The sequence below is a fragment of the Xenopus tropicalis genome, chromosome 6 (assembly GCF_000004195.4).
Source record: "Xenopus tropicalis strain Nigerian chromosome 6, UCB_Xtro_10.0, whole genome shotgun sequence".
Classification (NCBI taxonomy): Eukaryota; Metazoa; Chordata; class Amphibia; order Anura; family Pipidae; genus Xenopus; species Xenopus tropicalis.
The window spans coordinates 51,284,011-51,308,867 of NC_030682.2; the positions used below are offsets into that span (position 1 = coordinate 51,284,011).

At 41.0% G+C, this 24,857-nt stretch overlaps 2 protein-coding genes across 3 annotated transcripts in view; one reads left to right on the plus strand and one right to left on the minus strand.

Annotated features, from left to right (window-relative positions):
* The window catches only part of entpd3 (ectonucleoside triphosphate diphosphohydrolase 3), a 30,394-nt gene extending 30,219 nt beyond the window's left edge, over window positions 1–175 (minus strand). The window contains 1 exon segment of the mRNA NM_001102938.1: window positions 85–175. The gene's annotated coding sequence lies outside the window, so the exon portion shown is untranslated.
* A 78-nt stretch (window positions 176–253) lies between these two features.
* On the plus strand, window positions 254–21,919 carry ggct (gamma-glutamylcyclotransferase). Of its 2 annotated transcripts, XM_012964807.3 has the most exons (5): window positions 254–330; window positions 11,792–12,070; window positions 17,796–17,941; window positions 18,735–18,867; window positions 20,384–21,919. In XM_012964807.3, exons 2-5 carry the CDS (start codon window positions 11,933–11,935, stop codon window positions 20,534–20,536), a joined length of 570 nt encoding a protein of 189 aa, XP_012820261.2. In that variant the 5' UTR covers window positions 254–330; window positions 11,792–11,932; the 3' UTR covers window positions 20,537–21,919.
* The last annotated feature ends 2,938 nt before the right edge of the window (window positions 21,920–24,857 follow it).

The following is a 24,857-nucleotide window of genomic DNA, read 5'->3' on the forward strand; positions in this document are numbered from 1 at the left end:
CAGCATGGAAGCGTTAAATTAAGGAGCTGTACATATCTAACAAGCAAATGCACTAATGAAGCAGAGAACAAATGGAATCCTTACCGCTGAATGACTTAGCAGCAGCCTTGTCCCTGCAGCTCTTGCCTACGCTCCCCCAGTCCTACACTGCATGGCTCATTCAGCGCAAAGTCAGAACAGAAGCAAGGACCCTCCGGGGGCTGTGCTAAAGCATAAGGATCAGAGGGGGGGTATTTAGATTATACACTGTAGGAATCCTAGCCACTCCCTCCACAGCAGGGGAGTAACCAAGGCAGAGGGGAGGAGAGAGTCGGAATGATTCCTGAGCAGGTAGGGTGCCCCAGCCTGGATTGCACATCCCAGTGCTGCTGTTATACTTGGTACTGATGCGGGATACCCCTTATTCCTTCCATGATTAATCGGTGACGACTCATAAAGCGACCTGTAGGAGCAGATTTGTGATTGCTACAACCGACAACTAGGTGTCCATGTTGAGTCAACATTAAGCATGCTTAGTAATAGGAGACAAATAAAATGACCCAGTGATAACCTGAGGCATTCAATCTGAACGTCATGTATTGCGATGCGTGTATGTATTTGTCAGCCTGCTACTGTGCTACAACTAGACTGCTACTTGTCTTTGGATCTGATGGATGCATGGTTGCATCCTAAGTAAGAGCTTTGTGATCCTGTTGCTTGTTGCTGTTTTAGGCACCATGGGAATGGGCTGTGATGGCCAGGGACATAAGAGCAGAGGAAGCAGACTAAGGGGCCTATTTATTAACATAAGTGACTAAGATCACCTGTGATGTTGCCCATAGCAACTGATCACCAATTAGATTTGTAGGGTCGCCTATAAGATAAAAAACACAAGCAAAGATCTAATCTAACCAATATGCCCCCTAGGTTTGCCACCTGGCTGGTATTTGACAAGTATAGCCGGTTAATTAGCAGCTAGTGCTAGCACCAGTATTAAAAATTTACCAGCAATTAGTGAAATGCAGGCCAGCCCAATACCCGTGGGACCTGCATGTTAACCCGCGGATTGGGCAGGTTAGGGATGACCTCGGCAAATGACTCGGGGGTTGCAGGCGGGTTTGGGTTAAGCTCTTCCACTCACCTCCCCACGCACAACCTTACACTGCTGGCTACCTCTTCCAGCTTCTGTATTAATAGGTGCATGCCCGCTGGCAACCCTAAGTAGTCCCTGCAGTTGCAGGGAGTCCTGGAGTGTTGAAGGCTCAGTAAAGCCCTTATTAATGATCAATTTCAATATATAGGGGATTTTTTTGTGCAGTGCTGTCTGATGTATTAGCGTTGCTCTGTGAAGGTATTCTTAAGCACTATTTAATGGGGGAACTGCAGCAAGTGTATTCTGTTTATACTCCTCAAGGAGTTAACGGATTAAAGCATTGACAAGTGCTAGATCCCCAGTCCTTCCTTCCTAATAAAGGACAGCTACACAATTTTTTGGCAACCAATTTCAGTGTAATGACTTTATTATCCACCCCATGCAGTTTAGCCACAAGAAAAATTTGCAGAAGCTCCTCGTGTCCATACCATTTAACTTCCTGGCTATGTTAGACATACTGATATTAAGCCCAGGCAGCATCCAGAAGGAGGAGAAACGTGAGGAACTTATAATTTGTTATAATTCGCATGCACCATCTTTTCAAGGAGTAAGGGCCACAACAGGCAAGAGAGAACGTAAGGGTGATGATAGACATCCAGAGATTGTAATAACTCAAACTATGGACGTTTAGAAACCCTGTATTAGGCCCAGCACAAAGGGTCCAGCAGCAACAATCTGTGTTATCATCAATGAAATTACCCATTAACAACTGCTGTGTGTTATTGTGTGTGACGATAAACAGGACTGGAGTTGGAGTGCTTGAATGTAATGTTCCCCTCAAGGCAACTTCCGAGATTTCAGGGAAATCACGGCGCCGCGTATGCCATCCCACCGGCGATTTACATTTTCGTGGGTGGGATGGCATTTCGGGGAGATTAGTCACCCGCAACAAGGGAGATTTGTCGCGGGTGACTAATCTCCCCGTGTGCCACAGCCCTAAAGCAGCGGTTCTCAACCTGTGGGTCAGGACCCCTTTGGGGGTCGGGACCCTTTCACAGGCATCGCCCAAGGATCATGGGAAAACACATATTTTCTATTGTCTTAGGAATAATTTTATGGTTGGGGGTCACCACAACAAGGGTCGCGGCATTAGGAAGGTTGAGAACCACTGGCCTAAAGTGTATATATAAACCTACCCTCCTCTAAAAAATATATATAAAGCAGTAGGTAGATACTGTGGTTTTTAAACAATTTCTTTTGACCATTTATTTGTAAAAATATACTTAATTATTCCCTTTGTTAGAGAGCTCACTAAGTAAAACATAGCACTGCCAGTTCATGGAGCAGTCAGATAGCAATTGATGGTGAGTGGGCGTTGTTCTGTAAAAGAAAAATCTGGAGCAGAAGCTACTATTTATATAAGCATGAGGGTAACAGAAAGCTAATGGCTTGTGCTAATGTGTTAAAGAGAAATAAATATTATACATTTATATTTTATTCTAAATTAATATAGAATAATATTCTGTATCGGTGGGACATAAATCAATGTCACATGACTATGGGAAAACACAGGGAGGTGATGAATCACAGGCATACATTCATTAAGAATGAGAGCAGATGAAAGATACAAGGGTAACGTTTGTCCACACTGCATAGAATTCCATACGAACCCTCAAAATCATTATTAACTGCCAGTAACCAACAGGGATGTAGTGGAAAGAAATGTCCCATAAAGTTCTTCAACTACAACACCTACATCTGTGTCTAATTATATTGTGACTAGCGTGAGCCTGCCTTGAATTGAATCTGAACCACATTATTTAACCACTCTCCCTACAATAACCTAGATGGAGTACTGTTGCCCTGACAGGTTTGTGTGTAGCACCATCCCTTAAAGGAGAAAGAAAGGTAAAGACTAAGTAAGCTTTATCAGAAAGGTCTATGTAAATACAGCAATAAGCACTCACGGAAATGCTGCACTGACTTTTCTGTCAAAAGATTTGTTGTGTCTGTAATTCATGTGCCAGAGACACGCAGCTCTCTCCCCTCTCCTGCTCCCCCCTACCTCAAGAATGCTAAGAACTCACTCCCCCGTTAGGAATGTGGATCTGAGCCAATCAGCAGGAAGCTGACTCATAGGGGCACATTTACTAATCCACGAAAGTCCGAAAAGCGTCCGAATGCGTTTTTTCGTAATGATCGGTATTTTGCGACTTTTTCGCGAATCGAGCGCTCAATACGAAAAAGTCGCGACAATTCACGAAAGTCATAATGGCTATGAAAAAGTCGCGACAATTCACGAAAGTCATAATGGCTATGAAAAAGTCGCGACAATTCGCGCAAGTCGTAACGGCTACGAAAAAGTCGCGACGGTGACAGAAAAATCGCAAAAAATACGAAAAAGCCTCAAAATGTTCGTTTCCAATCCAATTTTTTCCCATTCGGGATTCGGATTCGTGGATTAGTAAATCAGCCCCATAGTCTTACAAACTGAGCATGTACACGTGGTCTTGGTCTCAGTGCAGGAGTGAGGCATTATGGGAACTTTCTTTACACAGCTCAGCGCTTTTTCTTCCTGTTTGGCTTTTAATCATCTGAACAGGTGAAATATGGGGAGACTTAAGGACACTATTGAGACAACTGAAGGTATGCCTGCAGCTTGAGATTAACTCTTTATTAGCCTTTCCTTTTCCTTTAAAAACATATCCATACTGGGCACAGCCCAAACAGGCATTTAGTCACCAGGTTAATATATGTATGCTGTACTATTTCCTTGATTCCCATCAATAAGAAGTCAGTAGCAGCACTTTAAACACTTCTTCAGCTGGAAATCCCTAATTCAGTAAGTAGCAGGCACCCCATTACCTTGTCCACTCAACTTAATATACAAGAGGAATTACTGGGAAAAGGAATTTTTCTCTTTAGCTTTGTGATACAGTATATAGCATTCTAAAAATGCTTTAGCTAAAGTATATTTAGGCTATCCATTTGTTTGGGTTTTGTCCTCCACTATGTCTTGAAGCTCACTAACAATTATGGTAACTTGTATAGACTTGGCCCTTTGAGGGAGATTTATTCATTTTCGAGATTAGAAAAAAATTTCAACTTCCAAAAAAATGTTAATTAACTGAGCAGATCACATAAAAGTCGATTGCAATTTAAAATCACATTGTTCATTAAATAATTTCAAAGAGGCTGTAAAACCTTAACCCCCATTTGTAATAAAAGGCACTAAGTTTGCCAGGAGCAGTAATTAATAGCAACCAAAAAGATGTTTGCTTTCAAACAGGCAAACTTAGTTCTTTTTATGTCATAACCCCATAACTGCCTTAAAAATCCCTAAAAATAACTGAAACATGCTCATTTACAAGCACAAGTGCAGTGTGCATAGTGCTATTTTGGATGCAGCTCTCATGGTTTGATCCGTAGTACAATTCCAAGACAATTGTGTCCGTATTAGGTCATAACAGTCTGCATGTCATTCTTTCTGCGTAAGTCTTCAGGGCCTATTGATGTAGCTAGCAGTGGAAACCCTGGAAATACTGTACACAATATAGGGTTCCCATGTGTCAATAGATGGACTTTTGGCAAAAACACAGCTGAGAGCTGCCAGCTCAATAAAATTAAAATAGTTTGCTTCGTAGGCTATTATTCCTTCTAAATGAATAATAAAATCTGTAAAAGCACTTGGAAATGAGATTTTCTGCAGCTTTGTGGGATAGCAGAAGGCTGACACATTAATAGATAACTTGCCATTTCCCAGCAACTATTATTTCCTTCCAGCATTACAGTCTTTTCTGCATTAACTCTTTTGGAAGCAGGCAAATGTGTATTACACAGGGTACCACAACAGGAATACTAGTTGATGCCAGAAAGAATGTATCTGGTGTAAAATAAAATTAAAGCAAGATATTTGCTAGTAGTAGAAAGTTCTGGAATCTGCTGAAGGCTTGGCAGAAGAGAGCAATGCACCTATGTCACAGTAAATGCAAGGCAGGCAGAGTATGGCACACACAGGCAGGCACTGCCCTATGTTGCCTGTGTGTACCATACTCTGCCCGCCTTATTCTGCCTGTGTGTTCCATATTTTGTCTGCCCTATGCTGCCTGTGTGTGCCATACTCTGCCTGCCCTATGCTGCCTGTGTGTGCCATACTCTGCCTGCCCTACCCTGCCTGTGTGTGCCATACTCTGCCTGCCCTACCCTGCCTGTGTGTGCCATACTCTGCCCTATTTTGCCTGTGTGTGCCATACTCTGCCTGCCCTATGCTGCCTGTGTGTGCCATACACACAGGGCAGGCAATAAATATAGTGACATAATGCTGACACTGCTCCTACAGTTTGTCTGAGGTGTGAACAGATGAACAATGTGGGGGCTTACTGCCTGAGGTGTGAACAATGCAGGAACTACAAGGTGTGTACATTTCAGGGGATTACGTTTACAGCCTGAATCTGAGGTGTGAACAATGCAGGGGGCCAGTTAATCTCAGTATTGATACCATTCAAAGTTTACACAAAGGTAAGCAGTCACAGCAGCCAGACAGGAGGGGCCATCAGTTGGACAGCACTGGGCTATTACATTAATGAGATTTGTCTTTGGCATTTAAAGGTATGGGATCCATTATCCGGAAACAGGTAATCCAGGAAGTTCAGAAATACAGAAAGGCCATCTGCCATAGACTTCATTATAAGCAAATAATTCTAATTTTTAAAAACTATTTCCTTTTTCTCTGTAATAATAAAACAGTACCTTGTACTTGATCCTAACTAAGATGTAAATAATCTTTATTGGAGGGAAAACAAACCTATTGGGGTTATTTTATCTTTAAATGACTTTTTAGTAGATTTAAGATATAAAGAACCAAGTTATGGAAAGATCCCTTATCCGGAAAACCCCAGGTCCCAAGCATTTTGGATAACAGGTCCTGTACCTGTACTACTTTATCTTTATTTTAGGTATTACCATCACTGAATTTCCCTGTAAGTTATTTTGTATAATTTCTTTATTGATTATACCAAAAGGGAAGTGCACAACAATTACATTTTAAAAGGGGATGTTCACCTTTAGACAATAGTCTGAATTTGAAGAACCGCTGTCAGAAAAAAACATTTTTATAATGCATCTCTTTTAAGCTACATCCCAGGATCAGTGTTGCTAAAACACTCTCTCACCTGCTTTCTGCTATCTCTTTGGAAGGGATCGCACCAATAGCAACTTGCATTCTGCCCAAAACAGAAAGTTGATACTGAACTGGTTACCGCACATGCCTTCCCTCTCCTGCTTCAGATGAATTTCATTGCTCCAACTGGCTGAAACTTGCCAGCTAATGATATCAAAGAAATGCTAATGAAGCAGTAGAGAGAATCCTGGTCCATAAAATTAAAACTAAACATTTTAATTAATAAAGATGATTTACAAAAATGTTTTATGTAACAGGGGCTGTTCAAAATCGCAGTATTGTCTGAAGTCACATAAATATAAAGTAAAATAAACAAGGCGGAGAAAAGGAGGAAAAAAAAAACACAGAACATGACCAATAACACTGGCAAACTTTTGCTCTTTTTTTGTTTTGCCCCAAGGAATTTAGGCATTAATATATTCATCTATAAGTCATACCTTAATATAAGCAGCTTTTTGTAACATCACATATTTTAGGCAGTCCTAAAAACAATTGTTGTTTTATGCTGGTTGCCAATTGACCATAAAAGGTTATTTTGCTCTGTGTTCAGGAAAGCAGAACACATGGGCCACATATAAATAAAAGTATTTTTTCCAATAATGATAACAAAATAACTCTTATTTATATTTGTGTTGCGTGGCATCAAATAACAGTATGCATGCCAACACTCTTATTATTAATAGCCAGTACAATTAATTCAGTGCAAATAAGTGCAGATGAGACAGGGGGACAGGCCACTTGGCTTCATGCTGCCATAAGCCTCTTGAATTTTTGGTGCCTTTGTCAGTGTAGTTAAAGAGGAGAATGGCACTAAACAAAATGACCAGGTAAGCAATCAATTTTAAATGCAAATATAAAAAAACAGGATACTTTAAAATAAATGCACTTTTTTTTGGCAAGTATAATATATCGAAAGGACATTACTGAAGGTGACCTTTCCCATTAATGCACATTACAACATTTTTTTTATAGTATTAGAGTGACATCTATTGGCAATATATGGGTTTTGCATCATACCCAAAATGTTAAAAGGGACTACTAGACATATCAGGATGCACAGGCAGGGGCCACTGATCTGGGGTCTAATAGTAACATTTTAGTGAATGCAGCTGGGCCACAGCATTATTTTTTATTAAATGCTGTTGCACATAGCAGGGGCCACTGTTCTGGTGTCTGGGTATTCATATCAGTGCATGTACAGGGGGCCAAAGGTCTGGGGGGTGCTAACAGTATAATATGCACATGGCAGTGACCACTGATCTGAGCTCCAAAAGTAACATTTCAGTGCATGCAGTGGGGGCCACAGGTCTGGGGGCTGCTAGCCATATCCAGATGCACATGGCAGGGGCCACTGATCTGAGGTCTGATAGTCACCTTACATTGCGTATAGCAGGGCTCCTGATCTGAGGTTTTTATTTGTCCAACACCCCTGCACAGGGGCCACAGTGTTGCACATAGGGTATGGAATTGCTCTTTGTATGGGGGCATGCTACTTGCTTGGGCAGTGGTCTGAGTATTTCTAGTCATATCACACTTGCTGGGTACAACAAAGGGGTATAGCCTGCACACTCAGAACAGAACAATTGTGTGTAACAACTGGGGGCAGATAACAGGCGCTGTTGACTGGTGCCTAGGGCAGCACCAGACCTAAATACTCCCCTACATTGTGCACGTGACAACACACGCACCGACATCGCAGAAGTGACATCACACACAGTGTGCGCGTGATGTCACTTCCACGGAGTCTACAACTCACTACCCCCTTACCCCCTAGCTCTGTTGCCAGATTTCACATGAAAATCCGCACCGGAGGCAGGGGGCATTTTAAGACTTTAAAAGGGTTGTGATTCAAAGCTCCATTATAGAACTTGTATTGTGTAAGAATCTGAGAAGGTGAAGCTTGAAGCCATTTTGCATTTCCCCGAAAAAGGGGAATATATTTCTCATTTTAAATGGTTTCTTTTATGTCTCAAAAACCTAATGCATTTACACACTGCAAGAAATTTTGAATTTGTTATCCATTTACAAATAATAATAATGATATGTATTTTTTGCACCTTTTTGCCAAAGATATGTTTCAATAAAATGTAAAATTAACCTGTATTTTGTGCATAAGAAGACTAATCCGAGGTCTGGCACCTGTATCATGATACACAGTTTTTGCAGGTCTGATAGCCCTGTGAAGTTGCTTCTGTCATTTTAGATTGCAGATGTTTCTACCTATACAACTTTGTCGGGGGGGGGGGGGGGGGGGGCTCTGTTTTATCATAGTCATATACACTTTTACATAGGCAGGCAATTTATTTGAGATATAATAGCCATGCCATACTTGCCCTCAATAAAGGCTGTAGGTTTAATGGTGGACTGAGTGATTTATATCATTCTGCTGCATGGCATATCTTAATGCATACTATATACACACCAAGGGGCTCATTTATCAATGTTCGATCGCTTCTGAATACAAAAAAATCATATTTTTTTTAAGTTTTCGTACTCTGCATATTTTTTGCGACTTTTTTTTTTAATTTGTGTGACTTTTTCGTACTTTGTGACAAAAAGCACAACAATTTATGTGACAAAATCGTATTTGTTGAGCCGAGTACGAAAGTTTCGGATTCATTAAAGCTTCAGTATTGTGACTTTCCTTTGGCCAGGTTGGAGCTGCAGAGTGCTATTGAGTCCTATGGGAGGCTTCCAAAAATATGCACAGAAAGATCAAAGTCAGGATGGTTTTCCCACCATTTACGATCGTTCTGATACGAAAATTTTGTGACTTTCGGATCGCCAATACAATATTATCATGACTAATACAATTTTTTCATAAGCATTTTCGTGATATTTGCGATCATCAGAAATTATTGTATCTAATCTGAATTTTACCCATTTTGGGATTCGAACTCGTACTTTGATGAATCAGCCCCTATATGTATACTGAAGCTGTAGAATTTTTAGTGAATCAAAGTGAGTGTAGGACTGGTGAGACTGGAGATGACTTAGTTGGGCATTGACTCAAGGGATGAAAACATAATGTTGCCTCTTTATAGGCCTCACCTTGAGTATGCATTGCAGTTTTGGGCTCCAGTCTTCAAAAAGGATATTAATGAGCTGGATACTCTGCCTGCCCTACCCTGCCTGTGTGTGCCATACTCTGCCCTATTCTGCCTGTGTGTGCCATATTCTGTCTGCCCTATGCTGCCTGTGTGTGCCATACTCTGCCTGCCCTATGCTGCCTGTGTGTGCCATACACACACAAGAAGGATAGGGCAGGCAATAAATACAGTGACATAATGCTGACACTGCTCCTACAGTTTTCCTGAGGTGTGAACAGATGAACAATGTGGGGGCTTACTGCCTGAGGTGTGAACAATGCAGGGACTAAAAGTGTTTAAACAATACAGGAGTTTAGAGAGTGCAGAGACGTGAAACTAAACTGGTAAAGGGGAAGGAAGATTTAAACTATGAGGTTAGACTGTCGAGGTTGGGGTTGTTTTCTCTAGAAAAAAGCCGCTTGCGAGGGGACATGATTACTCTGTACAAATACATTAGAGGGGATTATAGGCAGATGGGGGATGTTCATTTTCCATAAAAACAATCAACGCACCAGAGGTCACCCCTTTAGATTAGAGGAACGGAGCTTCCATTTGAAGCAGCGTAGGTGGTTTTTTCACAGTGAGGGCAGTGAGGTTGTGGAATGCCCTTCCTAGTGATGTGGTAATGGCAGATTCTGTTAATGCCTTTAAGAGGGGCCTGGATGAGTTCTTGAACAAGCATAGTATCCAAGGCTATTATGATACTAAGCTTTTGGTCAGTATAGGTTGTGTGTGCTGGGTTTACTTAGAAGAGTTGAACTTGATGGTCTTTTTTCAACCCTATGTAACTATGTAGTTGGAGAGCTTGAAGTATATTGAAATATATGGACAAACAATCCCTGTTTTGATTACAGGGGAGGGCATATCTTGGTAGCTAAATGCACAGAATGTCTTAATGTCCTATATATTGATAATGAGTGAGTGCAGAGGACCTCTTGTTGTTTTCTATATGAATGCACTAGGGGCCACAATCAGGTCCGAACTGGCAATCTGTGGATTCTGGCAAATGCCAGAGAGGCTACTTTAAGATGCCATTGACAGTCACTATTTACTGGATTAGCTGGGGTGTATTTGGGCCACTGTGTACTTGGAATGCCTATTTTGAATCCTAGTGCGAACCTAGTCACAGTAGTGTGTGTGGGGGGGGGGGTCTAAAGTCAGATCACATTGTGTATATAGGGGGTCATGCATACAGTGCAGCAGCCACTAGTCTGGAGTTCTGCTTGCCATATCCATTTGGACTAAGGTTGCCACCTGCCCGGTGTTCGAATAGCCTTTCCAGATCAAAGCTACCTGCCTGTTTTTCCAGATTAGGTAATTCGGACAGCCCTCTCCTCAACTGACTTGGCGATCAGGCAATTGCCGACTGCCATGTCATAGCCCCACCCTGATGTCATGGCCCCACCCCATGGCTGCACACAGTGACGTTACAGCCTGCCTCCTGCCTGAAATGCCAAGAACAGAAAGATGGCAACCCTAACCCAGACATAGAAGAGGTCACAGATCTCAGGACTGATAGCCTTATCAAATTGCATGAGGAGCTCTGATTGAAGGTTATAAAGTCATAGACCCTTGCATAGAATAGGTCATTCACAGTAATGTGGGGGGCTGATCTGACAACTGGTAATCACATAGCAATGTGCAAATCTGGGGGTCACAGATCAGGGGTCTCTGATGATGGCCATGTCATACTAGCCCTCAATAGAAATAGTGAATTGTAAAATATTGGTGCTGCACTTTTTTTTTCTGTTAGCCATATCTAGCTTTATATTATGGGACTACTGATCTGGCTCCTCATATAGTTGGGTAAGCATATATTGTTGCTAGATAGACAGACAGATAGATGTATAGATAGATAGATATATAGATGATAGATGGATGATAGATATATGTAGAATGACATATTCTGCATCATTTTACAGAGGTTATACATCAGTCACACATCTATTACACATCACTATCTATCTATCTATCTATCGTCTGTCTGTCTATCTATCTATCTAATCTATCATATTTATATACATACACATTATTGTGTATCATGGGGTTATGCCAATGTGTGAGTGTTGTGACAGTGAGAATAACTATACATCACTTTTAAATGTACAGAACAAGGGGTCTGAATTAGTTGCCTAAAGGCCAACTGATCACCCACCTCAAAGTGGGCATATGACTCGTTTGGTGACTTTGCCAAGTGCATCTTTCAGTTTCTGGCCAACTTTGGAAGAGGAGAAAATTCAAGCCCTGGTGAATATGCCTCTTGTGCATTAAAACAATTTACTTGGTACAGGTTAGAGGCATTACAAGAAGAGGATAGAATTTTTTTTTTTATACTTCTTTAAATATTTAGTGTTACTGTTCCTTTAAGGTTTAAGCGGAACGGTAAGGTCGTGCTGCTTTTGGCACTGCTCTGTCAGCACAACCGCATCATAGCCGTGCTCTCTATTCCAGTGTACCCGTTCGCTCTAGAATGGCCTTCGCTCGATGTTGCCTTGTCACCGCTTTCTTTTCTATGTACCCTTCCAACGCTGGCTGCCAATCACGTGACCTCGCCCTTCCTTGCTCTGAGTCTGCGCCAGGCTGTCAGGCTGAATGGAAGCTACAAGAGTTCCTGGTCTCCTGCCGGAGGGTAACTCTTTCTACTATTTTGCTTACGGCAGCAATTTACTGAAAGAGCGGCTTCTTCTTCACAACCCATCTGCCTCCTTCCGCTGCATTGCCTCCCTCAAGGTACTGTGAGCTGCCACTAGCACCATCTGTACATACTGATAGCACCATCAAGCACAGGTTCATTATTTGTACTCTATGTAGCTCCTAATCGGTAAACACAACCTGTTTTATTAAGGTAATGGGATTTATTACTGTTTTAGTGTTTGTACATGTTCCAGATTATGTTTATTTTCCTTTTTTATAGTCACCAGGTGTTCACTAACCATAGGTGGGAATCTATTGGGTCAGAATGTACTGCCTAGTGACACAGGAAAATGCTGACCATAAGATGACTCAGCACAGAGGTTTTTATTTAGTAGTACTGAGAGGGGGTCTCTATCCTTAGAATTCACAAAGGCAATGGATACCCTCTAAATTATATAAAGGGAAAGTTGTGTACAAAGCTGCAAGTGCCACTGGTAAAGCTGCCCATACACGTGGCGATCTGACGAGGTTTCGTGCGACCATTCAGGGCTGAATCGGCAGGTAAGGAGGTAGAAACAATAGGATTTCTACCTCCTTCTGCCGATTCAGCGCTGAAGGGAGATTTTGGTCAGGCGCCTTCTATGGCGCCCAATCAAAATTTTCAAACTGGTCCGATCGGCGAGTCGGCCGATATCATCAGCTTCCTGCGATATCGGTCGACTCGCCGACATACCATACACGCACCAAATATCGTACGAAACGAGGTTTCGTACGATATTATTGGTGCGTGTATGGCCACCTTTAGTCCAGTAGTGTAACTACATGGCATCCCCCCTCCCCACACACATACACACACACACACATAAAACTCTTTGGAAAGGCCTGGTGTGCACAGCCACCCACACTACCTACTTGGGTTCCCAGCTCCCTGTCTGCTTTCAGGTAGGATAGCAGTTGGGGAGGGGGGTTTCTATAACTATAGAGGAAGTAAACCCTGAAACACACTTAAAATTACATTTGTTTTGACACGTCTCATAGAATTGTACAGCACTGCAGAGTGTGTTGGTGCTTTAGAAATACATGTTAATAATAATTTTAGCAGATGAACTGAAACTGAAATTCTGGGGGAAATGTATGCTTTGTGGGTAAATGTGGACGATTGGCATCTGAAAATTGCACTTTGCACTGTATATGTAAATGAACCTTATAAAGAATAATGCACATCTAATATATTATCTAAACCTATTAGAAGTTATCACCAAGTTCTGGGCCTATTTAAAAGCATGAGACAGGAACTGCTTAGATGGCTTCTAATGGTCTTAAATTGTAGTGAGGGTATCCTCTGTATATTTGATAGGCTATTTGCGGCCTTTGAGAATGATAAGAATCATATATTTAGGTATATCAGGGAGTGTGAGTCTATTTCTGCTATGGATGTATCATCATATATTATCTAGATGTTAGTGTTTGTCAGCTCTGTCAGCCTTCCAAAATTTGAAAAATGCAAAGAGGGACAAAAGGAAATGGCATGCATAGAGCGGAGAAAATTTTTTGACTGTGCCCATTTTTGCAGCCACACCCCCTAAATACCACTCCCATTTTACAAAATTTGGCAGGTTATTGCCCTTTAAGCTACAAGTCTTAAGCTGGCCATACACACACATCAATGATATCATACAAAACTGTGGGCTGAGTTGGGAGTTATGCCAGTAGTAGTGCTGACAGGCAGCAGCATAGATTCGCTGTCAAAGAAACAAAGCTTCTGCTGCTGCCCTGAAAACAGGTTCATGTTGATGCCTGTCAGCCTTGCCATGCATACCTGTTTGACAGTGCACCGATGTTAGTGATAGTCGTGCTGACAGCAGGCCTTCACTGGCAATCTGTGGATTGTGGCAAATGCCAGAGGGGCTGCTCTAAGATGCCATATTTAGTGGGCTGGTGGGGTGCTGTTTGGGCCTCTGTGTACTTGAAATGGCAGGGCCAGGCTGACAGGTAATTTACATGAGAACACTGACAGCTGCGTCCATATTATGACTGTGTGCCCAGGACACATATACTTATACAGTGGTGTGAAAAACTATTTGCCCCCTTCCTGATTTCTTATTCTTTTGCATGTTCGTCACACTTGTTTCTGCTCATCAAAAACCGTTAACTATTAGTCAAAGATAACATCATTGAACACAAAATGCAGTTTTTAAATGAAGGTTTACGTTATTAAGGGAGAAAAAAAACTCCAAATCTACATGACCCTGTGTGAAAAAGTGATTGCCCCCCTTGTTAAAAAATAACTTAACTGTGGTTTATCAATTTCAATTTTCAATTTCAATATCAATTTCTGTAGTCACCCCCTGGCCTGATTACTGCCACACCTGTTTCAATCAAGAAATCACTTAAATAGGAGCTACCTGACACAGAGAAGTAGACCAAAAGCACCTCAAAAGCTAGACATCATGCCAAGATCCAAAGAAATTCAGGAACAAATGAGAACAAAAGTAATTGAGATCTATCAGTCTGGTAAAGGTTATAAAGCCATTTCTAAAGCTTTGGGACTCCAGCGAACCACAGTGAGAGCCATTATCCACAAATAGCAAAAACATGGAACAGTGGTGAACCTTCCCAGGAGTGGCCGGCTGACCAAAATTACCCCAAGAGCGCAGAGACAACTCATCCGAGAGGCCACAAAAGACCCCAGGACAACATCTAAAGAACTGCAGGCCTCACTTGCCTCAATTAAGGTCAGTGTTCACGACTCCACCATAAGAAAGAGACTGGGTAAAAACGGCCTGCATGGCAGATTTCCAAGGCGCAAACCACTTTTAAGCAAAAAGAACATTATGGCTCGTCTCAATTTTGCTAAAAAACATCTCAATGATTGCCAAGACTTTTGGGAAAATATCTTGTGGACCGACGAGACAAAAGTTGAACTTTTTGGAAGGTGCGTGTCCCGTTACATCTGGCGTAAAAGTAACACAGCATTTCAGAAAAAGAACATCATACCAACAGTAAAATATGGTGGCGGTAGTGTGATGGTCTGGGGTTGTTTTGCTGCTTCAGGACCTGGAAGGCTTGCTGTGATAGATGGAACCATGAATTCTACTGTCTACCAAAAAATCCTGAAGGAGAATGTCCGGCCATCTGTTCGTCAACTCAAGCTGAAGCGATCTTGGGTGCTGCAGCAGGACAATGACCCAAAACAAACCAGCAAATCCACCTGAATGGCTGAAGAAAAACAAAATGAAGACTTTGGAGTGGCCTAGTCAAAGTCCTGACCTGAATCCTATTGAGATGTTGTGGCATGACCTTAAAAAGGCGGTTCATGCTAGAAAACCCTCAAATAAAGCTGAATTACAACAATTCTGCAAAGATGAGTGGGCCAAAATTCCTCCAGAGCGCTGTAAAAGACTCGTTGCAAGTTATCGCAAACGCTTGATTGCAGTTATTGCTGCTAAGGGTGGCCCAACCAGTTATTAGGTTCAGGGGGCAATTACTTTTTCACACAGGGCCATGTAGGTTTGGATTTTTTTTCTCCCTAAATAATAAAAACCCTCATTTAAAAACTGCATTTTGTGTTTACTTGTGTTATCTTTGACTAATAGTTAAATGTGTTTGATGATCAGAAACATTTTGTGTGACAAACATGCAAAAGAATAAGAAATCAGGAAGGGGGCAAATAGTTTTTCACACCACTGTATATACAACCCCACAACAGGCTTTCATTTCTAAAAAGTCTTAATTTGAAGAAAGGGGCTGTGACCTGAACAGCAGCAATGTTTCAGACCTCTTAGGCCTCTTCTGAAGTAGCTTGACAAAAGGCCTAAGAGGTCTGAAACATCGCTGCTGTTCAGGTCACAGTCCCTTTCTTCAAATGAAAACTTTTGAGATCCTGTTGTTGTGCTGTTTACAAATAAATGTGTTTTAATATGCTGGTGGGAATGGCCATTAAGGGCTTAAAAGGGTTAAAGATGATGTACAACTATGAAGGCCTTGTTATTTACAAGACCCTGTGCTGTTTACAATACATCAAGGGTCCCCAAATGTTTCCTTCGTATGGGACCCCAGAGGAAGAAGTGACTTTCTAACAGATGGTCTGTGCAGAGCTGGATTAATACTAAATGGGGCTCTAGGCAGGGTAGTGCTTTTGGGGCCCCCACCTTTATAACTGCTTTGCAGCATAGGGGGCAGCATTCACCCCAGTTTGTCAGACTAAGGTTAATTGATATTCAGACTGAAACCTAGGACTAGCTAGGGGCAAGAATGGCAGCACGTAGCTCTCGGGAGGAAGTTTTTAGACCACGTACACTTTGGGAGACCCACCACAATAAACCATTCCCCTAATTAAATATACAGATAGCTGAGCATTTCTTTCACCTTTTTTTATCACAACTATCATTCTTAGACAAAGCCACTGATGCATGTATTGTTAGCAATTTCATTTATAATGCACATAAAACACTTAGCAGAATGAAAAGCAGTGCAGGATGAACACAATGGCAATTTCATGTAAAATACCCCAGAACTTATAGCAGGATGAACGCAGTGACAATTTTATACTAGAGTGAGACTGTTTTACTCAGCTTAGCTGTAGCCTCGGTCCTGTAGCCTGCTCACACTCCCTCCCATTTTGCAGACAGATAAGATGACATACCTAAAGAGTAGCTGTAGACCAGGGGTCCCCAACCTTTCTTACTTGTGAGTCACAGTCAAATGTAATAAGACTTGGGGAGCAACACAAACATCACAAAAGTTCATGGAGGTGCCAAATAAGGGCTAAGATTGGCTATTAGGTAGCCTCTATTAGGTAGTCTCTATGCACACTATCAGCTTACAGGGGGCTTTATTTGGTAGTAAGTCTTGTTTTTATTCAACCAAAGCTTACCACCAAGTCATGAATTCAAAAATAACTACCTGGTTTGGGGGCACTGAGAGCAACATCCAAGGGGTTGGTGAGCAACATGTTGCTCACGAGCCCCTGGTTGGGGATCACTGCACTAGAGTGAGATGGTTTGGCTCAGTTCAGCTGTAGCCCTTTGGTCCACACTTCTGCAGTGTACCCTTGATCCCCTCCCAAACCCAGCCTTGGATGGACTTGATAAATTATTATGCAATGTCACAGCATTAAGTAGCAATTTTTTGCTCAGCTCATCTGTAGCAAGACTAACCTTGGGGCCTGGAGGATCATAGCACAGTCTGTGGTAGTAGACAGGCCAGCAGGTGGCACAGATAGTAGGTGCAGAAGAGCTAAGCTAGCTAGTGATGCTGCTCCAGTGTTTGCAAGCAAATCTCCCAGAGTTTTGAGCCATCTTGTCTTTTATTGGCTCTGCTGTGTCTGCCCATCCCGTGTGCATGTATGATGCAGCTTCACGTGTGTGACGGCTGGCATCAGCAGAAGAAGCTGGCACAGAAGCTGGATACCCCTCAGGGAGGGAGACGGGTGACAACATTATGTAGGGCTGGGCCCCTGAAACTAGGTGGGACCAAGGCCAAGTGTCTAGGATGCTTAATGGGTAATTCAGGCCTGGGTCTGTGTTTGCCTGTCACCTTACATAATAAATGGTGCATTCTGACTTTATAGTGGACTGTTTTTGTTTTATGTACCACTTACTGTAAATAATAAGGATATTAGAAGTCACTGAGGAGTTCTATGACCATATAAAAGCATGAGGCTGCAGGCCAAATTGTTGACCTCCAGATAAAAACTGTAAAAAGGCAGAAGAAGAAAAATAATAATAAAAATTGTAAAAAAATAAAAGCCTACTGAAAAGGCGATAAAAATAGGGTTTTAGTTGCTGTTAGGTATTATTAAACTGGCTTCATTTTATAGAATTTCAGGCTTGCATTTGGCAATAATGAAGGCAACAGGATATCAACTTGGGGAGGTGGCGTAGCTACAGTGGTTGAGAGTCAAGGAGATGAAGTCTGGGGAGTTGTATGGAAGATGGACATTACCAACCTACATTCCTTGGACATGTAAGTATCTATAAAAACCTTGGCTAATTTGGACACCCCAGGTCAATCAAATGATAAGAATGCCCATCCAGATTTGTCACACAAGGACTGCATCTGTAACTCAATTTGATATTCCAGCTTTCATGATCAATATAGTAAAAAAAAGATACAAGAAAGGGTGGATCGCTTGTTACCACTGGGTCAGTTGGTTGATGAGAACAGGAAAAAAGCAAAAGAAATTCTGAACTGTTATTTTTCATCTCTATACATGACTGAGTAACCAGCTAATAAAGGCTTCCCTTTTAATAGACCCAATTCTAATAATATAACTATTGATTCATGGGTCACTCAGGAGGAAATTCAAAAGAGACTTAAACATGTAAAGGTAAGGTCCAGGACCGGATGGTATTCATCCCAGGATATTAAACAAGCTTAGCTTGCTAGTCCAAAGACTAGACAACAGAGTGACTCCTCAAGGGATGAAAGCATAATTTTGCCTCTTTCTAGGTCCCCCTTATTCTTTCTGGAAGTTATAGGAATCACACATTCTGCCTAGAAGTATGTGACATTTACAACTGACTTTGTAGGGGCAGTCACCAATATTGGTTCTGACTTCTGTTTGCATCAAATTCAGTAGTAACCAAAGAGAATGGTAGAACATACATATTTTCCATGATTTATTGCAAATTACAGATAAGTAAAAATTGTATGACCATTGTGCGTTATTGAGGGAGAAATATATTGTTACATTACAGCTGTACATTGTCTATTCATCACTTATGTCAATTCTAACTGTGTGACTTATATGCTTCAGGCAGGAAGGTGTTGATGTTGGTATTTATGAACCATTAGAGATAAATGTCCAAACAGCTGAGGAAAATCTCCCCTGTCGATGTTACCAAATGAAAAAGTGCATCTTTGGCCTTTCTTCTCCACAATACAAGCAGGTAAGAAACTGGATTTCACCATTTACAGTTTAAAAGAGAAGGAAAGGCTAATAAAGAGTAAATCTCAAGCTGCAGGCATACCTTCAGTTGTCTCAATAGTGCCCTTAAGTCTCCCCATATTTCTTCCGATCAGATGATCAGAAGCCAAACAGGAAGCAAAAACGCTGAGCTGTGTAAAGAAAGTTCCCATAATGCCTCACTCCTGCACCGAGACCGAGTGTACATGCTCAGTTTGTAAGACTATGAGGAAGCTTCCTGCTGATTGCCTCAGATCCACATTCTTAAGGGGGGGGGGAGTGAGTTCTTAGCATTATTGAGGGGGGGGCAGGAGAGAGGAGACAGCAGAGAGCTGCATGTCTCTGGCATATGAATTACAGACACAAGAAATCTTTTGACAGCGTTTCTATGAGTGCTTATGGCTGTATTTACATAGACCTTTCTGATTTGTTGTGTCTGTAATTCATGTGCCACAGACACGCAGCTATTTACTGTCTCCTCTCTCCTGCTCCCCCCTCCCTCAAGAATGCTAAGAACTCACTCCCCCACATTAGGAATGTGGATCATTATAGGAACTTTCTTTACACAGCTCAGCATTTTTTCTTCCTGTTTGGCTTCTGATCATCTGAACAGGAGAAATATGGGTAGACTTAAGGGCACTATTGAGAGAACTGAAGGTATGCCTGCAGCTTGAGATTAACTCTTTATTAGCTTTTTCTTCTCCTTTAAGTGGACTTAAGGTATAAAGAGCCAAATTACAGAACCACTGGAGTCCATGACATTGTTAGGTCAAGTTGTGTGTGTATAATTCAGCATGGTTAACTCTTCTTGCACCAATCCAGCAAGAACCCACCTGAGAGATGGGTCCCACATAATGCCATCTCCACTAGGAGTTGCAACTGACCATATTCAAGCTGGGTAAAAACAAGGTCCTATAGCAGGGTTGTCCAACTGAAGTCCCGAAGGCTGGATTCAGCCCTCCAAAGGATTTTTACACACAGTCTGCTCATATGCTCCATAGACTTCACTGTATGACATCATAATCTTAATTAAATCTGGCCCTCGAACATGCTATATGAGAAATAATAGTTGGACAGCACTGTCCTAGAGTACCCCAGCTTCTAAGTAGTGTTGCATTAATTTGAAATATAAATTGTATGTATGTATATTTTTATTTATATAGCACCACTTATGTATGCAGCGCTGCACAGAAGAACAATAAATTACTACAACAAACAGTGGGTCATTACAATAATAGAAAAATAAATATATAAAAAAATAATAAACACAAATAAATACTAAGTACAGTTGCATTAAAGAATCCACTGAGCTAAGTGTCAAAGAGACCAGAAGATGGAGGTTTGTGCCCTGTAGATCTTACAAACTAATTCTGTGTGTGAACAAATATATTCTGTCTGGAGTTCTCCTTTCAAGAATGGATGTTTTGATAAACGTTATGTATTCATGCTGTATAAGCAGACTTAATACAAAGATTTAATACAAGTGCTCATTTTAACAGGTCCTGTGCATGGGAGCAAAACAGAATGACTTACCACTTAAGTACCAGAAGATGCTGAAAGAAATAGAAACCAACAACTTCTCAGGCCATATTCCCATTATGGACCATTTAAAAGATGCAATTGAGAAACTGCAAAGTGACATGCATCAGTAATGGAAATGTAGAGAAACTGAATTTAATGTCAGCATCTGTGACTAATCTGACCTCATGGGAGACATTATACCGAGGGGATAATAAATTCTTTCTTGCTCAGTAAAACAAGAGGACACCACTCCATCCCCAAAACTTTTATTTAGAGAAAAGGGAAGGAAAAACATTTTTTCCTATTTTAGCTATACTGGTGTCATTATATTAAGCATGGGCGAGGGGGTGCAGTATTAGTATGATGCAGACAGATTATTTATTTTGTATTTTTTTAATTTTATTTTTTTGGTTCAAGCAATTACCAATGTCATTTTTAATAAACAGAGGGTAAGTATGTTTAAGCATGATGTTGGCAGTTTATTCATTTTTGATTTTTAAATAATGAAGAATTTTAATATTTTTATTTTGCAGTTCTTCAGCCTGGCATTTGCTTAGCTATAGAGTTACAGTCTACCTCACCACATTTATAAGACCTAGGAGAGATTTGATTGGCAAACTAGATAATAAAACTGAATAAAAAAATAAGGACCAGGTTTCATACATAGTAAAAATAAACAGCAAAATTGCTCCTTAAAGCTAGTTTAATATATATTTGCCCCAAATGTAACAAATTGCGCATAGTTTGCCTAGATGCAGTAACCAGTAAAACTAATGAGAAGTTTGCATTTAAACAGGTGACTAGTAAATGCTTCTCACTGATTGCTGCAGGTCTTGTGAACTATAGCGACCAAATTTTACAACTTTAAATACAAAACCCCAATAGTGTCTGGCAGCTGATAAAATACAAGATGCAAAAACAATAATGTTTAAGCTACTGAAGGAGGATACCAATGATCAATTCACCCTTTTAACCTATTAAAAGACTTTATTAATATTTATTTTGAATGATGTTGCTTAACTCTAATGCAGGGGTTTTCATTCATGTGACCTTATATTGTCCAACATATGGTCAGTTCCTCTTAGCTCCTTTAGGGGTATCCAAGACATGCACGTTCATGTCACTTACCTTCAGGTTGGACCATATTTACTGCTTTGCGCCCCACAGTGTAGGAACCATTTCTTTAAAGAAGAACTACTTTAGTTCTTGGTTATGTTGTGTTTTTAATCATGTCTATTTTGTAGGTCACAGTACTGTTAACTTATAATGTATTGCTAAAAAATCACAAATTCAAAACAAAATCAGATGTCTATCCTGTTGCTGACAAAATTTAAGCTTATAGGTGTTGATAGAGAAGAATAAAAATGTGCATCTCTGGTGACCTAAAAATTATAATGCTAAATGTGGGATCATGTAATTTTTAAAAATGCATTTTAACTGTCTATAGTGACTTTCTTTATGCAGTTTGTGCAGCTTAGAGATTCTGATTTGAATAAAAGTTTGCAGAGTGGCAATTGTTTTGTTTGAGTGGGCAAGTCATTATATTTCACATTATGTTACTGTTATATAACGGGGCAGAAATCCTCCGAGACCAGATAGTGTTACGTGATGATGTCGCTGGTTTGCATGATGATGTCAGTGATGCACAGTGCTTTCATCATCATGCACAACCCTTTGTCCAGGTGGCAACCCTAAGTAACACAGAGCTGTGGATAAGATTGGTAACCTAGGCTGTGAAAAGTTGATGATCCGGCATGTGTGACTGTTGCCTTACGTATTACCATACCAATCACTAGCGAAGTCAAAAGTGCACTTAGGAACCATAATTCCGTTTATAAATTCACCCACCTATTTCACAGCAAACTAATGAGGATAGGCAGAATAGGTAGAATGCAAGGGCTATTTTCTAGCCTATCAACTGAAGGCCTCATATGATTATCATTTGGTGTAGTTCCCAAAAAGAAAGAGGATACACAGAGTGGAGCAGGCATCAGCCCAAGACACGTGAAAGCAGGCATTTTATTCAGGCCAATCTCTGCTCCATGTAGCTTCACTCAGGTAAATGCTGTGTCTGTCAGTGCAGCTTAACAGAGCTGCGGATAATGTGATAGGCATGGGAGGAAGCGGAGCAGAGGTGGGAGCAAGCAGAGTGGCAGTGGGTGTAAGTGACAGGGTTCTCCTGGAAGAAACATCACAGGAGGTGTGAATGGGCAGGACAGGTCTGCAGATCTGTGCTAATCCTGTGCAACAGAGGTAATAGGGGTACCACAGTAAGAAGCCTAGGGCAAGTAGATTTGTGGCTGGGAAGGGGGGGAGAGGAGTGTAGCACCATCTTGGATGAAAGCATAAACGCTGCTACAAATGCACTCTGAATTGATTTGTCTATGGCACTTGCAAAAACTGAAAAGGCTGGTTGCGAAAGTAAACTGCTTTTTGTGATGGCAGGAGATGGTGGAGGAAAATGGTGTGGCTAATTGTGAGTTGGGGTGAATGGGAAATCTGAACTATTTGTGGCAGAGAAATTCTAAGGCTAGTGCCACACATGGTGGATTCTCAGCCTATGATTATACACACTGAAAACCACTGCATGTGCCTGCACCTGGGTTGATGCAATGGATTTGGGTGCAAGAAAGCAAGAATGCTGATTCCAACGCAAGGACAGAAAAACACAGGCTGAGCATAGGTGGATTTTCATTAAGGCTATGGGAGGCAAAGCCTCCTCAAACCTGCTTGGCACATTAAAAAAACAAAAAAAAAACCTCACTCCGCTTCTGCACTGCCCTGGAAATCTTCTGTTCCTGCAAGCCGGTTCTGCTGTGCTCTGATTGGATCTTCCTTCTTGTGGATTCTCCAATCAAAGCACAGCTTTCTTGACAGACAGTAAAATTGACCAATCAAAGTACAGCTGCAGACAGGGCTCGGAAGATATTATAAACTGAAGGCAGTGCAGAAATGAAGACTGAAAAGAAGAATCTGCAGACTGTAAACTTTACCTGAGAACCAACTCTCAACTTTTGCTGCAGATTTCATCCCACTCCCACTCCCTATACAGTTCTAAAGGCTGAATCACTAGCTGAAATTAAATTGTTTTTTGCCTGACCTGACATTTATAATATCCCTATCACCTATCCTAACAGATGGATGGTAAGTTAACTCTTTCCCCCTAAAAAAGCTAATTGAGCTTTTGTATACTTGTTGTTTTTTGCACTTACTATTTTTTTTTTTACTTTTGTCATTGTTTTGTTCATTTCTAGTTAGTTAGTGGAGCCAATGCCATGTATCAGTGCCAGTGTTATAGTGTGAGAGCCTGAATATCTGCCATCAGTACCCACTGCTTCTCACTGCATATAATGTGCTGGTTATGCAAATACACACTGCATTTCACTGTATAAAATGTGCCGGGGATGTCAGTACCCACTGCCTCTCTATAAAACTAACAAACTTAAAGGGGTGGTTGACTTTTAAGTTAACTTTTAGTATGTTATAGAATGGCCTATTCCTAGCAACTTTGCAATAGGTCTTCCTAATTAATTTTTTTTTATAGGTCTTGAATAATTTGCCTTTCTCTTCTGCCTCTTTGCAGCTATCAAATGGGGATCACTGACCCCGGCAGCCAAAAATAATTGCTCTTCAAGGCTACAATTTTAATTATTATTGTAATTTTTTGTTACTTATTTTTCCATCCAGGCCCCTTAACTATTCATATTCCCTATTCTCTTGTATAAACCACTACCTGGTTCCTAGGGTAAATAAGACCCTAGCAACTAGATAGCTGCTGAATTACCAAATGGAGAGCTGCTGAACAAAAATATATTATATATTAAAAGTCAAACGTGAACTACCCCTTTAAAGGAACAGTAACACATAAATATTTAAGTACCTTATAAGTCACAAAACATCTCTAATATTAGGTCTAGCCTTTCCCCCCTTGCCTTTTTTAAACTGTCTGAAGAAATAGAAACATAAATTTAAACTGCATACGCTGATAAAAATCTTGCCGAAGGTCCTCCAACACGATGAATACTTTTACATCCTAAGCATTTTAGGGTAAAAAAAAAGCCCTCCCACCCGCACTTTTGCACTGTATCCCTGTAAGTCAGTGGGAACTGCAAGAGGTAGTTGGGAGGTTCATTCTCACACCAGCAGTGAATCCACAAATTCTCACATTAACTTTAGGTCAGTCTGTGTATGGGCCATCTTTAGCCTCCCCAAATGAGTATGAAAAAAACGTTGTCTGGGATTTCAGTGCCTCTTTAACATTCCACAGCATCATTATATTTCTCCTCATTTTTTATGCTTGTTTCTTAAGAGAAATGCTGCTTTTGCAGAGAAAAATCACAATTTAGCTCTTCCCCCACTCTGTGTTCTGCTACTTCAATTACCTTTGTAAAAGCTAGTCCCCAAGTATACCCACCCCTGCAGCAGCCCATTGTTTGCACACAATTCTCCCCC